The sequence below is a fragment of the Pararge aegeria genome, chromosome 13 (genome assembly GCF_905163445.1).
Source record: "Pararge aegeria chromosome 13, ilParAegt1.1, whole genome shotgun sequence".
NCBI lineage: Eukaryota > Metazoa > Arthropoda > Insecta > Lepidoptera > Nymphalidae > Pararge > Pararge aegeria.
This window is the reverse complement of record NC_053192.1, coordinates 9,838,555-9,856,508: the sequence shown is the minus strand read 5'-3', so window position 1 is coordinate 9,856,508 and position 17,954 is coordinate 9,838,555. Positions and strand designations below refer to the sequence as shown.

General features: G+C 33.8%; 1 protein-coding gene across 1 annotated transcript; it reads left to right on the top strand.

The window, feature by feature from the left end:
• The first annotated feature begins 212 nt into the window (after nucleotides 1-212).
• On the top strand, nucleotides 213-16,215 carry LOC120628743 (allatostatin). Its single transcript, XM_039897343.1, has 4 exons — nucleotides 213-303; nucleotides 9,091-9,182; nucleotides 12,859-12,992; nucleotides 14,958-16,215. Exons 2-4 carry the CDS (start codon nucleotides 9,099-9,101, stop codon nucleotides 15,121-15,123), a joined length of 384 nt encoding a protein of 127 aa, XP_039753277.1. The 5' UTR covers nucleotides 213-303; nucleotides 9,091-9,098; the 3' UTR covers nucleotides 15,124-16,215.
• The last annotated feature ends 1,739 nt before the right edge of the window (nucleotides 16,216-17,954 follow it).

Genomic DNA, 17,954 nt, shown 5'->3' with positions numbered 1-17,954 from the left:
ATTTTTAAATTCCAAATACGTGAGGTTTAAATAAAAATCCAAACTCAATGGCCCATATATAACTAAAAGGTTTGCAAAATATAATCCGAATCAATTCGTACTAAAGCATCGTACTGGTCGTAGCTACTAGCAACGCTCACCTACGCAGAGGAAACCCGTATATAACCCCGCGATTCATCCCCAAGCTCTCATTTGCCTTCGCAAACCATCAACATACGGAAGCCTCTAAAGTCTCTGTTACAGAGTGAAGTTTGACTTATATTTTTCAAACATTGTTCCAGGGTGAATCTTCAGGGATAAAAGGTAAGTTATTAATTTATGTCGTCCGAAAAGTGAATAATTAGATTTTGGTTGTTTTGATATTAACAAAAACATTTCAAAAAGTCTGAATAGAGTTTATAACTTTACATTTTTAGAGATATACCTTAATTAAACATTATTTATAACACAGTTCATTTGAATAAAGTTATTCAGTTATTAATTTAAAGTTAAATTTAAAATAGAACAACTATTATTGTTTTAACTTTGACCGAAAGATAGCATAAAGTTGCATAAACACGATCTTTCACATGTTTTTTTTTACTTAATCAGCTTGAGCTTTTCTTCTTCGTGGTTCCGATGAGCGAACATGAAGTTGAATATAGTTAATTAGAAATCAACAACTGCACAATATCTCAAAACTATACCAATTATTCGCAAACAAAACTAGATAATATAACTTTATTCGGTATACATATTAACATTTATTTCATAAACAAGAACGATTCTGCTAATGTTTTATAACTTTCCAACTAAGTATATTGAACTACTAGTGATGACATCGATTTACCATTTAATTATTAGCTACAATTAATTGAGAAAGTATTCTACAGGTATATAAAATATAAAATTAAATTATTCGTCTACTAACTTGGTTTTAGTGTGTGCCAATTCTGAATGTTTTTGGGTAATTCTTCGCATGCATAACAACCGATTTTTAAAAAAGTCCTCAATCAAAAACAAAACACATTAAAATAGTAGTAGGAAATAGGTTCCGATTGTTTTTCTTAAAAAATTCTTTTTAACATACGTATAGACTTTTTCAAGTTAGGTTTAAATTCCAATATTTTGGTGAAATAGTGGTTGGCTGGGGCTTTGTCCGCTTCTGTTTCAATCAATTTGTCCTAATTACTTTTTTTTACTTCAATTAGGCATTGAATTATATTATAGATATATAAGCGCTAATCCAAACAAAACGTATCGAGTGGGAGATGCGAGTTAACGCGCGGGTCGTATTCCTATTACTATCCGTACATAATATATCTTAACACGCCAGGGCATTATGAATTATTTAAAACGTTTTTTGTTTGAAACAAGCAGAAGCTTTCGCGCGTTCTAGAGGACCTTCGTGTGTTCGAATTCAATGAAGTACCTACGTTGCAGCTACACAGCAGTGATTAGTGGTGTACTTTTTCTTTTTTAAATTAACGCAATGACTATTAAGTTCTACAAAATGAATGAAAATACAAATATTTATGTTTGTAGAAACTTTTGCAAAAAAATTGGTTGCCTGTAAAGTCGGTATACGGGCGAAAGTTTTACGTGACAACGACTTTGAGTGGTAAAATAATTTTAATGTGAATATTCATTCGTATAGTAGGAAGAAGGATGAAATAATAGTAACAATTTAAAACATTTATTTATACAAAGAATTATATTTAAAACATTAATTTATACAAAGAATCTCGCACTGAATTTCATATTAACAAAATTTTATTTTTACCTTTACACATACATACGTATTTATATACAAATATACATACAATAACTTGCAATACATTTGCGTACAATGAAACAGCGTTTACTACAAAGGGACGCGTGCCTTTCACTTTTTATGTCTGTCTCTCTCGCTCTTAGGCGGGCTAACCATGCCCGAGTGGAAGGGACGCGTGCCTCTCACTCGCTCTCATTGTGAGCGCATAACGTGAGCGGAGCGTAACGCAGTTTCTTGAAGTGTCACCCGGCAAACCAATTTATAAGACGTTGTCACGTCTAAAAAAACCAAATAAATCAACAATTCTTTAACACTCAACACGATAAACAACTCTAGTCAACAAGTCTAGATTTACTAAGACAAGTTTTATTATTTTAAATAATGACGTGTTACGATTATATGGACTTATCCTGCACTATATTTATTACTTACACTTTTCTATTTGTTAAAATAATGTCTTGATGATTATATCATTAGGAAAAGACCTACAACCAAGCAATTTAGCGTTCCGACACGTTGTCAAGTACAACCCGATTAGGGGTAGTGATTAGCTCGCTATTATCTTATCATCACAAAGAAGGTTGCCAATCGTCCATCCATTCCGTAGATTTTTTTACTGTTAGTTTTTTGCAACATTATTTGTGCTCCTATGGAGATTGTAGATATATACTCGTATTTTGATAGATATTCTATGTCTCGTTGTTCATTTATGACTTTCCAAATCTATATGATATTTACAATGTATAAAAATTTACTTTCACGTATTCCGCTGTACCAACAATAAGGTACCATCTCAGAAAGTTATTTCTGTCAAAGGCACACTTCAGAAACCTTATATTCCAAGAATAACGATTTATTCGAAGATTTTTTTCCCTCTTACTTATTCGTTACAATTAACTAATAACGAACAGTTTTAATTGAGTTCAACATTGATCGTTCGAAGCGTAGCACGTTTCTTATTTAAAGTAAGTAACTAAAGCTTTATTTCAATCGCGTGAAATATTTACTACCTATATTACGAAATCATGTAAATTAATGAAAAATTTCATCAATAAATTAAATTATTTATAAAAAAGGCTAATCAATAATTAATGTTAGCCTTTTTATATACAATTAATTGTCTTTTTAGGAGAGTACGTTAATTAAATGAGGAAAATTAATTCAATAAATTAAAACTAATATAATATTTTAAAGTGTTTTAGTAGCATAAATAACTATTCTAATTCGTTATGCCTTTTTGTTCTTAGAATAATAAAATATAACGATTCATTTCCTCGCGATTTCAGCCGCGTTTAAACAATAAATATAACTTTCCGCAATATACAGCCGGAAAATATTAAACCAAATCAGATTTATAAGTATTTCCGGAAATAAGCACCTTCTACGTTAATACAAAACTTTACGCTTTATCTAAACCAAATGGATTACTCGAATATTCGGCATTATTTCAGATTAAATTTATAATTGTTTGCATCGTCAAAATTAAAACGGTCACTATGCAGCATACGGCAGGTACCCTACGCTATGTATTACTAATTATTAATTATAATAGGTACGCTTGAAATTCTCTTTGTCGAATATCATGCTTGTTCCGTTTGCATTCTTGTTTTATCATTTAATAATTATAATTATATACCAACAACTTAGGAATGCCACAGGTTACTGGTGCATTTGAGGAAGACTTTGAAGGCAGGAGGGATTTTTTTTATAGTTCATAATTAAAAGAAGGTGTCAACTGAGTACGTTACATCGGCTTAGGTAAACTTGTAAATCCACACATCTCTGTAACTTTTGTGCTTTCGTTTAATTCTAGCTTGTGCCCGTACGCATTGTTTCAGTTTTTTAATTTTCGCAACTTTTTTTTATTTTTCGAAACTATTAGCTTTCCCGGGATTGGAAATACCAGCAGTAAGCAAGAAGATATTTTTCGCCAATATCGGTTTAGCTGTTAAGTGCATAGGTAATAAAACCTCTATTTTTCATTCAATCATTACTCTGATACATTTTCCGGACAAAAAGTATTTTAAGGCATGATATAAGTATCGAACCGAAATAGGTAACAAATAATTATTATTTATTACGTTAAGCACTTTTATCTTGAGCTAATGGATGAAGGTTGCTTACGAATTATTTCTTTCTAGCTAGAAATTGTTAAAACCAAAGTATTTGTACAATGCAACAAAACTGTAACTGGAAGATTCCTAAATAATACATATTTTATTTAAATCTTGATGGCGAAGGATTAATTATATAATATCAATAAACCTAGAACCCAAAACATTTTTTTTTACCTTTATCGGTTTTATTTAGTATTTCAATTTGGTAAGTACCAGATTCTTTAGTTCAAAATTACGGACAGCTCTCATGATCCTAAATTCCACGAGGGCCGTGCTTTGCCAAACTTTCTACTGAAAACGATGCAACAGGTTTCTCATATAGTTTGGTTGGGGGCGATTTGGGAATCTATACATCTGATTTTTTTCCAGTCTACTCTGGTGGGAGGCTACGGTTATGGCTAGTTACCACCCTACCGACAAAGATGTGCCGCTAAGCGATTTAGCGGTATGGGTTTAATATAACTGACTTCGCGGAAGTAATATAAAATATATATTAGGGTGTACATTACGGCTTTTTAATACTAGTCTTTAAATTAAAAAAAAAAAATTTTTAAACGCAGACTAAAATCGGATTGTTCTCTTTTTCTATTTTCCGTCAGTTCTGAATGATTTAGGTACTCATCGATTTGTTATGTTACTTTGGATTTATTGGTTCGTTGACATCGATGTATTAGATAAAAATGCGCACATAAATCAAATTGATTTGACCGACAGTCGGCGAATGTGTAGGCGTTTTCCATCGAAACTTTGATAAATAAAATATTTTCCTCCGATTAAATACACAGGTATAGTATCATCTTTCATATTCTTCTAGCTTTAAATAAACTACTGTTAGTAGCGTTGCGTAGCGTAGCGTTTATTAGATTCGTAGCGTGATGTTTTAAAGTATAAATACAAACAATACTTTATCTTTATAAATCTGTTGACTATCACCCACAGTAGCGTAGCTTGGCCTAGATGGGTTCTGTATCAAAATAAGTCGAGGGCTTTTCTACCCTTCTGTGGTGATGTCCAAATGCAAGCTAGGATTTTTCAAAAAACAAACGTACCGTCGTATTGATAATATGAAATACTATAATACTAAAGATATGTGGATATACTGAACGAAAAAAAAATAATTAAAAAACTCTACGGAGTTAGGTTACAAGACTGGCAGGAGTAGAGATAGAGATTCCATTGTATCAGTTGTTGTATTCATTTTTATTAAAACTAAGAAATTCGTTTGTTGTTGTTTTTCAAAGCCGCGTAGTCCAGTGTGATTTTTTTGGTAAATTCACTTGATTTTTTCCCATCAAATTTTTCTTAAGATATCCCTAAAAAAAATTATATCAGAATTTGTGATATCCCTAAAAAAAATGTCAAATCACTGATTTCATCATTTTCCATTCCATATATTGAACTTTAGCGTAGGTGTTTTATTGAAAGGTGAGATACTCCCTACCCAATCTATTTGCAATATTACATTCTGCAAAAACTCGTTAGCTAACAGCCTACACTGTTAAAAGTACTTGCATTATAGACATTAGCAGACCGTGGAAGGTATTACTTTATTCGACCTATTCTTCTAGCTTCAATGCCATTGCATATTAATGAAGCCGTCAATTTCAATTCCTCGTTGCACTATCTATTGCTTTTGCCCTGAGCTTAAGAGCTTATTTAAAATCCACAGCTTGATTACCGCTATAATAGTCAGATAGCTTCATATACTTCTATACTCTACTTCCATCTTTTTCTCGTCCTTCTTTAATTTATTAACTTTCTTCTATTATATTATCCTGCATCCTGCTCTAGCCTTATAGAGATTCAAGTTAAAGTTTGAAATAGCTCAGTTATTTTTATAATACTTATTTAACTCGATTTAAATTTACAATCATTGATTGATGATTAAACAGGCTGATCATTGAGCAAAAAATAAGCTAGCTCTTTTCTTCCTACCCATTAAGATAGACACAGTTATGAGATGAGAAAGATCTATCCTTCGGGTACGGAACCCCAAGAAAAAGTGGCGCACTATTATACAACCTAACCTATTTTATTTTTGAAAGGGTGGGTATATATTATAATAAGTGCCCTTGGTGGTAAAGGGATTGTTGATAAATAGCATCTCTTGTATCCAATTATTTGTCAAGGAAACTACCGACCCACGGGTCTACCGCGATTTCTGATAAGAATCCCCTATGGGTCCGGGAATGTGAGGACGTCAAATGTCGAATAGCCGTTTAAGAGTTTCTTGCGAATGTTAATCATAATAAACTTTAAATTGGTATAAGAAGTCGCAGATAAACATTTAAACCAATGGATAGTTTCTAAACTATACTTGAAAACACTGTTAGATAGAGAAATTACTTGTTATGTATGTATTTAAGATGTGCTTCTGTGGTGTTAATTGTGAATATTTTTTTAAGAATTCCAATTTTGAACTAAGTTTAAGAGCATTAAAAACTTAAACTTAAATTTATATTAGTAATGTTTTACAATAAATGATGATCTTTTTATTACATCTTCCATCCCAACCAGTTTTCAAGCTAGTTAAAGTGACTAACGTAAGCTGTAAATCGTTATAACTAGCTTACAAAGTTGTTGACAGGGGTAAATTATTAATCGTAATTACTTCTGTAATTGACTTACGTAAGTATAACTTACGGCATTTTGTAAAGGCATTAATGTCAATCAGCTATTTTGATAGCAGAAACTCTTACATTTGGGATTACCGAACACTATCGGTGAGTTAATTTTTTTGTCAAATTAATTTTACACGACGCTTTGTCAATGTTATGTGTACTTGACGTGTATATCAGACCATGTTTTTGTGTGTGTGCTATGTTTAAAAACGTATAATATGCATGTTGTTTGAGCTCTTAATAAATAAATAAATAAATAACCAGTTTTAATGGATGAAATGTCGCTCCGTTCGGGGTAGGGGTTCCGTCCGGACAGTAGACAAAATGGCTTTCAAGCATAATATTTATTCCACAGTGTATATTATCCGCCTCTTTCTATTATGAAGTCCTTGAAAAACATGTAGCCTTTATAATACTGTCACAAGGTTTTAGAATCCAGACCTATTTGCGTGCCACGTAGTTTGTTCTGTTAAACTTATTCAAACCTATATTCTGTATAACCGACACTGACGTTATATATTATATATTTATATTACGACAAAAAATTATATTTTATCTAATCCAAACCTTTACAGATTGAATTTAGTATTGCTTAATCCTACTTTAGTAGGAATGGTTCTAAAAAACTTAGATACCTATTTGATCTGAAGATTTTGGATTTCATTACTTATTTATTTAGCAGATTCGGGAGTAAGCCGCGTATAGGCAACGAAAGTTTATCTTTTTTTATCTTCCGGGAAAAAAAATCAGGTTGGTTTCCGGAAGGTTTGATATTAGTCTTTATAAATTTCATACAGATCGTTGCACTGATTGAGCCAAACATAGATTGCAAACAGACACACATTTATAACATTAGGCCTAAGATTTGTACACGTTATCCAACATCCGTCTATCTCTTGACCAACGGAAATTCGAACGCTATTAATGCCATGTGACCGTTAGATAATTGCGTCGTTGATTAGCGTTTTATTAAGACGAGAAATTTAGCTTTTAATAGTACCTAACGTTTAAAAGTTTTGGTTTGGACTACTATTTTCTACAAAACTTTACAACGAAAATAACTGTTGTTAGATTTTTTATTCCACTGCAAGTTAGCCCTTAACTGTATTCTCATCTGTTGGTATGTGATACTGCAGTCTAAGATTACAGCGGGCTAAACTGTTAGGCAGCTATCTGTGAAACCCACGTCGCTAATCAGTTTCTACCCAGCATCCTACCGGAACGCTAACCCACTTTTGAAATTTTTCTCTGCCGAGTATCAAACCCGGGAACTTCCACTCAGTGGCGTGCATAGGGTATGTACAGGGCATGCACTAAGCGGGCAGATTATCTGAAATGAAAAGAATCTCCAGTATCAGTAATAAAAAATTTAAGGAAAGTCATTTTAAGAGTCTACCCTTAAGTTTTTATAACTCGTACTGGAGATTTTCTTTATTTTATATCATCTACATACCCTGTGTTTACCTTCTATGCACGCCACTGCTTCCACTTATCACTTATAAGTTCACTGCGCCCGAGGTTTTTCAAAATGTTAAATGGTTTATCACGATCATCAATATCTTCATTGGCCTATCCCAATGGGAGGATTTGCCTTTAGTCACCGTGCTGGGCAGAGGGTTTGGTGATCGCAGGACATAGGTAGTACAGGGGGTGCTGTTGCCCGGTCTCCGTTAAATTTCCTTAGTCGCCTCGTACGACACCCGCGGGAAGAGAAGGGGTGGTGACAACTGTATTCCGATCTGCCGTCGCCACACGGCAGATGATTTATGATGTTGAGTAACTAATATTCTTCATTAGAAAGTCACGGTTTTTCTATAAAGTATTTTGTTATGTATGGTGTATTAAGGCATAATATTATACGTACAAAGGGAGCTCAATGGTGTGTACATGGTCAATGTACAATAAGGGTATAGTCATTAAGCAAGCAGATAATATATGGAAAATTCACATTTAGAACGCTATAAACCTTTTCCATCATGACTAGTTTTGACCAGTCATAAAGTTTCGTGCGAAAATACTTTCAAATAATCCCCAGTATCATAGCGAAATCGTTACCTATGTGTTACGTACTTGCTGTGATCGTGTACTCAATGTTTCCTTAATACTTTGTATTAGAGCAGGATATTTTAATGGGCACGGGACAGTGCACGGGTCTGTTCTCAGTTATAGAACATTATATATATCTCAAGTTAATACTAAGAAACTAATTTTAGTTAGAGTGTTCCGTCAAGAAATTTCCAGTTCCAGTACCAGTTTCCAAACTCCGAGCTGGAACTGAACAGCTCGGAGTTTGGAAACTGGTGTTTTCCAACCTCGTTCGGAGAGCATGGAGAGAATGTAGAGATAATGTAGCTTATAAATGCTCAATATTCCTCTCTCCTATGAGAAAGGAGGCCTTGCCCAGCAGTGGGATGTTTATTGGATTATCAAGATAAAATATATCTGCATACTTAATGCCGGGTCGAGCTCCCTGTGCACACCATTTAGTTTTACTGTAAAACTGCGTTAGGTCAAAATGTTACAATCAGAAGCAGGGACAGTACTTTGGTTATATTAAATACCTCTTGATGTTATGTTTAATATATTAGTTCTTTGACAGGCATTAAGATGAGCCCAAGCACATTCACCAACCTCCTAATTATCTTCGGCATCCTGGCTATGCTGATGATGACTGCCACCGCAGCACCTGTGGTAAGATCTTTGTTTTTATGTACTTCGTTTTAGTGGCGACAATATTTTTAGTGTTCCGAGAATCTATGCAAGGTAACCTTAAAAATGGGTAAGACTAAAGCAGTAGAAAATTAAATTAAAAAACTTCATTGATTGATTCTCAATTAGTTTGTATTTTTTTATGTGTGTTACCTCAAACTGATTTGGAAAATTTATTTCATTTAAGAACGCATTTCCAAAATAGATAGGTATCAAAACAATATACTACTTATGCACGGTCCTCACTCACACTGCACACAGACCCACACCTATACAGTTTAGTTTCGTTAAAATTCAGATCTTTATATTATTTTTACGTATCATATATTTTTTTTTATATTTGTCATTTTATTGTTGTGTCTTGGAAGTTGCAATAACTATCGATAAAACGATCTGATAATCAAAGAAACACTTCGCAACGAATACTTGGCAATGACCAAAGTTTTTATATATAATATATAATAATTTTAGTCAAAATTATTAGTTTAAGATCGGTCCAATAGAAATTTTATCAAATTCAAGTAGTTCGAGTTCGAGAGTTTTAAATCAATAAAACTGGAAAAATTGCAATTCTTTTAATTAAAAGAATACAATAAAGCAAGTGCTATGTTTATTTTTAAAACCTTTTAATTTTGAACATAATCAAATTATTGAGTAAAAAGAATCCTGCCAAAGTGGCGACTAAGACGTAGTTTGGTCTAAAGCGAAATTTGGTCTAAAGCGAAATTTGGTCTCAAATGCTTAAGCGCCGTAAATACTACGTTATGTGTAATGACTTTTTGCGGCGCTTGCGTTTGAGACTCTGGGGCCATGGTCTTCGGACACGAAAAATTTTATTAACATAGTGTCACAAAATTGGTCCTTACGTCTGGTGACCCAAGAGCTGGCGCTTATTTAGCCCAACGGCTAAGTCTAGCTATTCAAAAGGGGCAATAGCGCCAGCAATTTGGGTACTATGCCCATAAGTGAACAGTAAGACGGCTTATATTAATTTTAAATATTAATTTTAGTTTGTAATTATTATTTCCCTACAAAAATATATTTTGCGCTGGTTTATTAATAATGTAGAAAATTGCTATTATCGTGGGTAAATACTTATTCTTATTATTACCTCGACGCGAGAAAGAGAAGGCTATGTTGGACTTACCGACTGCTGACTAAAACCTCGTGTTCTAACTCGTCGCCTGGTTGGGTAAAGGAAATGCGTCTGTTAACAACCACAAATTTAATAAGGCTTGTAGCATATTAATAAAGCTGATAATGATAATAAGTCCATCGGTGTAAAACTGCCGCTTTAAAAGCAATATAAACATATGCGACAGACAAGCAGTTTTCCGTCAGGGTCAGATGTTCCTAACTTTGCTTTCATACAGTATGTGTAAACCTGTTGTTCACTCTATTACGTATGAGGCGCACCCAGACCTTCGGCTCCGGAGCATGCCCTGACTTTATAAATTGTTAACTTAACTATTATGTGGAGCTGCACTTAAAATTCAATCATGGCGTACGCCCTTTATAGTTTCTCGGTAACAGTTTTCTATACTCTCGAGCCTGTGTTTGTAATTGACTTTTGGTCTTTGAGGTTTCGCATAGGTATGTAGACAAGAACAGCAAATAGTATAAACTTGTGCATTTTACGTCCCAGTTCGCTGTAGCACATACCAGAGATAGGCTGAATTCTTTATATGGAACATAAAATATAATAATTAATTTAATTGTAATTGTAATTGGGGTTTTTCAGTAATAACAAAAAGAACTACATTACTAACTTTGTTGTGGGCTCTTCTTAGACAAGGGCGCGTTTGGAACCCTCGTAGCTTCAGGTTTAAGTTGGCGAACGAAGTCATCACCATCCCCTTACAATTATGTAAACATATATGTATGAACACTTCAAAAGTGCCTGTGATACGCCTACTTAAATAAAGAATTTTCGAATTTGAATTTGTAAAACAATACATCATTTGAATTCATACATCGCCATCTAGCCCAATGTTAAAAACTCAGCATTATTCCACATTTTCCTTCTTTTATCTGCCATTGTTCTTTTATTTTAAAACTTGCTGTGGTGTATTAATTAGTTGATTATGAGTAGCGGTACTCTAAAATTCTATGTTTTCTGATTGAAGCTGTATTTAACCAATTTGTTCTTCTAGTACATAAATATTATACAAGGCATAAACAAGTAGGTACATAATAAATCGAAAACATACCAAGTATAAGTTGCTGAAAAGATAAATATCACCAGCTGACTATCAAACCGCTTGTTACAGATTGTGGTTAGTTTCAAAACTGTTTGCCTTACGTATTTCACAACAGAATTTAGCCTTCTGAAACAATATATGAAGCAGTTAAGTTACGAGTTAGCATTTACGACTACGAATAATGAAGGCCTAAGGTCGATTCAAAAGAAATATTAAGTTTTTGATTATAATTTCAAGGAATTTTATTAGAGCACAGCGCGGTTAGAAAATTGGCTTCCTATGTGCTTCCAAGGTCATGTCAAGTAGTCGCCCTAGGATAATATACTGGCTGTCTCTAATCTGTAATTTAATGACCGTTAAAGCCCACTTCTGCCTGCTCAGTTTTTATTTTTCTTGTATCAGAAATGTGTTAAGTTTTAGGTACTCCTAGGTCATCGTTAAGCAGTTATATCAGATCTGAATTTAAATTTTCTTTCTTGTACTGCTTTTTTGTATATTAATATACAAGTAAGTACATAAAAGAAAATTTAAATTCAGATCTGATATAACTGCTTAACGATGACCTAGGAGTACCTAAAGGTAAGCACGTAATTTAAACAACAACAAAACTAATTTTTCCATTCTCGTTTTTATTGACATAGTTGCTTTCAAACTGTTAAGATGTTTATTGAGAGGCTACAGTAATTAATTTAAGTTATATTTTAATATGGTTTTAAGTTCTATTGCAATAATGTGACGACGGATTGACGCAGTGGACAGCGACCCTGCTTTCTGAGTCCAAGGCCGTGGGTTCGATTCCCACAACAGGAAAATGTTTGTATGATGAACATAAACGTTTTTTCAGTGTCTGGGTCTTTATCGGTATTTTATGAGTGTTTTCGTATATAATACTTTGAAAATATTCATCAAAATTTAAAATTTCAAAATTAAAAATTCATTTATTTCAAGTAGGCCTAATACAAGCACTTTTGAAACGTCAAGTCTGTCCGTGTGTAGTGACTCTACCACCGGTTCGGAAGGCAGATTCTACTGAGAAGAAGCCGGCAAGAAACTCAGCAGTTGCTCTTTTCCAACATCAAAAATTTACATTTTACATTTTAACATTCATTTTTCTATCTTGTGAGAGATGAAAGCGGAGCCGGATGCTTCCAAGCAACCTTGTCATCAGTCATCTTAGTACCGATACCACAAGCTACGCTTACTTTGGGGCTCGATGGCGATGTGTATTGTCGTAGTTTTTTTATTATTATAAATTATTATTTAAAAAAATATATATATTCAACAAAAGTAAAACCATAGTCTACATTAAAATTCAAAATAAGTATTTGGTATTAAAATGTTAGGAAAAATATTGTAAAAATCTTATATGTTTATATAGATATCTATACCCAATAGATTAATTATAGGTACAATATAATAGAAATACATAATCGACACAGTATTTTTATTAACCTTAGGAGCAGGATGACGAACAGTCTGAGAACACTTTGGTGGGCAGACCTGGCGAAGTTGCAGATCTGTCGGTGCCGTGGGAGGCCCTCAACACCGCTGCACTCCGCAAGTTATTGCTGCAACTTGATTCTGATGACAGGTAAGAAAGAAAGAAAAACCCATAGTACCCATAACACAAGCTACGCTTACTTTGGGGCTAGATGGCGATGTGTGTATTTTAGTAGTATATATTTATTTATTTATTTATACTTTATTTTGAGTATGTGCATATGTGTGTACCTTAATGTAAGGAATAACTGAATGAATGAATGAATGCATGAATGAATACCACACACAGAAAATTTAATAAATACGGATATAATAGAGCGTTTAGGTAGAAGGTACAATTTGGCGGTTTTATCAATTTGGATGGTGTTTGTTGTAGTTTGCGAAACGATAGTAGAGCTCGCTTTGCTCTGACAAAATCTAAGATGGATAAGTAACAAGTTTTAACAAAGCACGGGTAAGTTCTAATAGAAAATTAAATCTATTTCAGAAGTTCGATCTTTACTCAATCAAACAATTATTAGTTCATCTTATAAGTTTACTGTTCCGCTTCCAGATGGTCGATGTTGAAATATTGTAGAATGGATGTTCATCGTATTGTTTGCAACGATCCGAAGATGCCGATAATTATGTACTTAAAGTAAAGGATCTTTTATTTAAATTTTAAAAGCTCTTTTAAATTTAGTTATATTCGTTTGAAGAATCTTTTATCATAGTCATCATCTCACAGGACGTATAATGCGTATAAGGCGTAAGGATTTCCAGTAGATACGGTTCTGTGCAACTTTTGTCCACCGACTCTCTGCTACTCGTTTTATGTAGTCTTTCCACCTCGTCGGGGATTTTACCAACACTGCACTTTCCAGTGTGGCGTAGTCTCTCCAGCTTTTTGTGATTCCAACGTCCATCGGTTCTCCAAGCTATTTGCCCCGCCCATTGCAACTTCAGCTTCGCAACTCGTTGAGTTATATATAGAATATAAAAGATATAGTTATTAACTTAAATGATATTGTTGAAATTATTCTAAGCGGTTTCATCGAATATTATTTCCATTTATATTAGTCGTATTTTGTTTGCGTATTTACGATACAAAGGAAAACCTTTATTAATCTTTATTATGACGGCCGATGGCGCAGTTTGCAGCGACCCTGCTTTCTGAGTCCAAGGCCGTGGGTTGGATTCCCATTATTGGAAAATGTTTGTGTGGTGAGCATGAATGTTTTTCAGTGTCTGGGTGTTTATATGTATATTCTAAGTATTTATGTATATTATTCATAAAAATATTCATCAGTAATCTTAGTACACATAACACAAGCTGCGTAGCTTGTGTTACTTTGGGGCTAGATGGCGATGTGTATAGTATTGTCGTAGTATATTTATTTATTTATTGAATATGTACAAATGTTACTATACTTTTCATGAACAACTACAGTTCTAATAAAATATGATTATTTAGGTAAAAAAAGATTTGTTTGCTTAATTACAGTTGGGTGAAATTTTAACGAACAAAATGTTTAGTGAATTACCTTTTGTATTACCAAGCGAAGCTTGCAGTAGCTGCTAGAACCACTAATTGGATATTCCTTTGTAGTTTGCACGAATAATTGAATGGTGTCTTTGTGATTCCGAATTGAATTTATTCATACTGAAGTGTATACCCAATTTGTCAACCACATACGAATACGTATGAATGCATAGGTTACAAATTGGGTTAATCTCTTAGAAAACTAATCATCCAATCATCATGTCCACCTATTACCGGCCCACTACTGGGCAAGGGTTTTTTCTCACAATAAGGAGGGGTTAAAAGGCCGTGGTCCACCACGCTGGCCCAATGCTGATTGGATCAACCTAATGGATTACCGTAAATGCTAGATTTACCTTCTTGTTTAATGTCCAATAGAGGTAGTAGCGATCGACTATAAAAAATATTATATATCTGTTGCCGGCCAAGTTACCATGATCATAGTCGATCGTTCGCCAGAGTTCGAACTTTGAACTCACCACTGAGCCATGGAGGTCGTCAAAATATTAAATAAGGAGTTTTTCATTATGACAGATTCAACATGAACCCCCGTGTATCTCGCTCATGGCCCCAAACGGAGCCACGTGGCTGGGGGCTACGCACCATGGACGGAAGGATCGCTCGGCAGTGGCGCGCGGACAAGAGACAAGTTCGCTTCCGGCAGTGCTATTTCAACCCTATCTCTTGCTTCCGCAAGTGAATCACTGACACGGCGCATACCTCCCATTAACTGTTACAAATCCTGTTCACTACAAGAAACTGCTGCACTTTGACGTCTATACATACGTTTTGAACGTATATACCTTAATAATGTTAAATTTAAAGACTGGCGCATATCTATGTGGCTCGCATTCATTAGCCTCAACCTGTTACCTTTTCAGTAACTGTCCCAACCAGGTGCCAACCACTCATCATAATACAAAACACACCAGCTTGTAATTTTGTATCAAGATGTCAGTTCGGCACCCGTTAATTAATGTTAAAAAGAGTAGTGCTCTTTAGAATGTAAATATGATATTTAAGTCACTGGACTCAGATAAAATATACAATCTAATGTTTTCCGGAATAATATGGATGTTTACCATGATAACTGTTATATTCATGGGAATTTTTGACTTGACGTGTCATATGTGCATAAAATGTTTTTTTTTAATAACTTATTTTGGGGAAGATTATTTCTATTTTATAAAATCTGCCTACTTTTGTGTATCGTGGTCTTACACTCTATGGATACCTCTATACGCAATTAAACACAATATTTTATATTTCTTAAAATTCTGATTAATATTCATTAGCTGTTATGCCCTTATTCTCTGTGGCACTCAAGTTTAAAGGACACCAAGGACTTCCCTAAGCTTTGAACTTCTTTGGAAGATCTTCATAAAATAAATGTCACAAACTGTCGTTAAGGATGTAATAGATAATCTATACTTAATTAAAAGAAAAATATTTATGGTTAAGAAGGATAAGGTTAATAAGAAGGATATTCACTGTGCCAAATGAAGCGGGACACCTAAATTGTCGTGAGTCTTTAAGTTCTCTTTTTGAATTAAGAGTAGGAAGAGATTATTGTCGTTAATTAAACATGTCAAATCTTTTACAGTTACCGACTATAGGTACCTTTAATTTATGTATAAATATTTTGGACCTAGTGAAGCCGTCTATTTTATAGTTTCTTCTATTTCAATTTGTTTCTTTATTCAAATATATTCGTTTGAAATAACGGATATGATTATTTATTTCAGTGATGTAGGTACTTAACCTTACAATTAGCAAATATCGAGTCCTTTTCTTATAATGTTTTTATCTAAGTATTTAATTTAATTTTAAAACAGCAATATGATAAATTATTATATTACTTTGCGGAACACAAAACTACTACTTCGGAAAATTACATAATGATATTTTCTAAATTTCTTTTGTTTGACAATTATTAACAATTCATGTACGTTTTTTGGAAATTTAGTAATGTGTCTACTTATCTATTAAGTCAAAAATATATGTAAGCGGTAATTTTACATTTTTAGATTATAAATAAGATATATATTTTGTTATCCAACATACCTTAATTATTTTGAAAATATTTATCTATCTTAATTGGTTTTGAAATGAAAATTATATCATTAACTAGCTATATTTTATTTGTATAGACATCTTTATCTATATTTTTCTTCTAAACGAAATTTTATTTATTAATGTGACTTAATATAATGTTATTTAATATACACATCTAGTCAATGAATAAAAATGTTTGTCTAAGCAGTTATGTTTTTTTAAACACTTCGCCTAGAACCTAAATATATTTGGAAAATCTATCGCGCTTAGCTTAACATTTTGTCTCACTGAAAAAGCAAACAAGGTATCCCTGCATTCGCTAGTTCAGAGTCGAGATGTTTAAATTGAAATCTAGTTCGAAGAATACAAGATTTCGAGTTAACCGCCTAATTTACCGTAAACGACAAATATTTTTTTTTCCAAAACACTTTATTTAACAATACAAATTAACCTTCACATCAACCCATTACCGGCCCACTACAGAGCACGGGTCCCACAATGAGTAGGGGTAAGGCCGTAGTCCACCACGCTGGCCCAGTGCGGATTGTTGGACTCCACGCACCTTTGAGAACATTATATAGAACTCTCTGGCACGCAGATTTCCTCACGATGTTTTTCTTCACCGTTGAAGCAAGTGATATTTTAATTACTTGAAACGCATATAAATTACATAGAAAAGTGATATTTGCGCGCTGGGGTTTGAACTCCCTTTACTAGCTGTATGTGTGTGTGTAGGAGTAGCTGGATTTCTGGAGACGGGCATAGGCACCATGGTACTGAAAATATCTTACTCTTAACGGAAATTAGTAACTCCACGCAGAGTAGAATAAACGTTTCGCGGCACTTTTTTGTTGGTAAGGTGGTTTCGACCTCCCTAGTGCAACGGTGAGTGCTATGAATTTAAGTAGGAATTTAAGTTAGTCGATTCCCGGACGGGGCAGTTTGGGAATTCATAATTTAAGAATTTTCTCTGTACTGATGTGGTGGGAGGTTTTGGCCGTGGCTAGTTACCACCCTACCGATAAAGAAGTCCTGCTAAGCGATTAAGCGTTCCGGTGGGATGTCGCGTAAACCGATTGGATGTATGACTACCATACTCATCATCATCGCTTACCACCAGGTGAGATTGCAGTCAAGGGCTAAGCCGAAAAGCCGAAGCCTCCTACCCGACCATATAAAAAAAATACTGAAATTAATATCTAATAATAATGTGTATAAATAAATAGTAGTATCAATATGCACTCACTATTCGATACATTATAGAAACCTAACTCTTTGTCTGGCCGCACATTGACTACTGCTGTCTAAGTAACATAATTTAGTATTGTTAGCTGCTACTAACTGTACTGATTATGAACTGTATTCACATTCATAATCTTTATATAACGAAGATTTGGCAGATCTAGTAAATCATGATTTACTTGATCTGCCAACAGCAGAACAGGGTAAGAACAGTTACATGAGCAGGGTAAGGAT

Coding starts and splice junctions, on each gene's coding strand:
- LOC120628743 (XM_039897343.1), top strand. CDS start 9,099: ATGAGCCCAAGCACATTCACCAACCTCCTAATTATCTTCGGCATCCTG. Junction 9,183..12,858: donor CTGCCACCGCAGCACCTGTG/GTAAGATCTTTG, acceptor TATTAACCTTAG/GAGCAGGATGACGAACAGTC. Junction 12,993..14,957: donor CAACTTGATTCTGATGACAG/GTAAGAAAGAAA, acceptor TCATTATGACAG/ATTCAACATGAACCCCCGTG.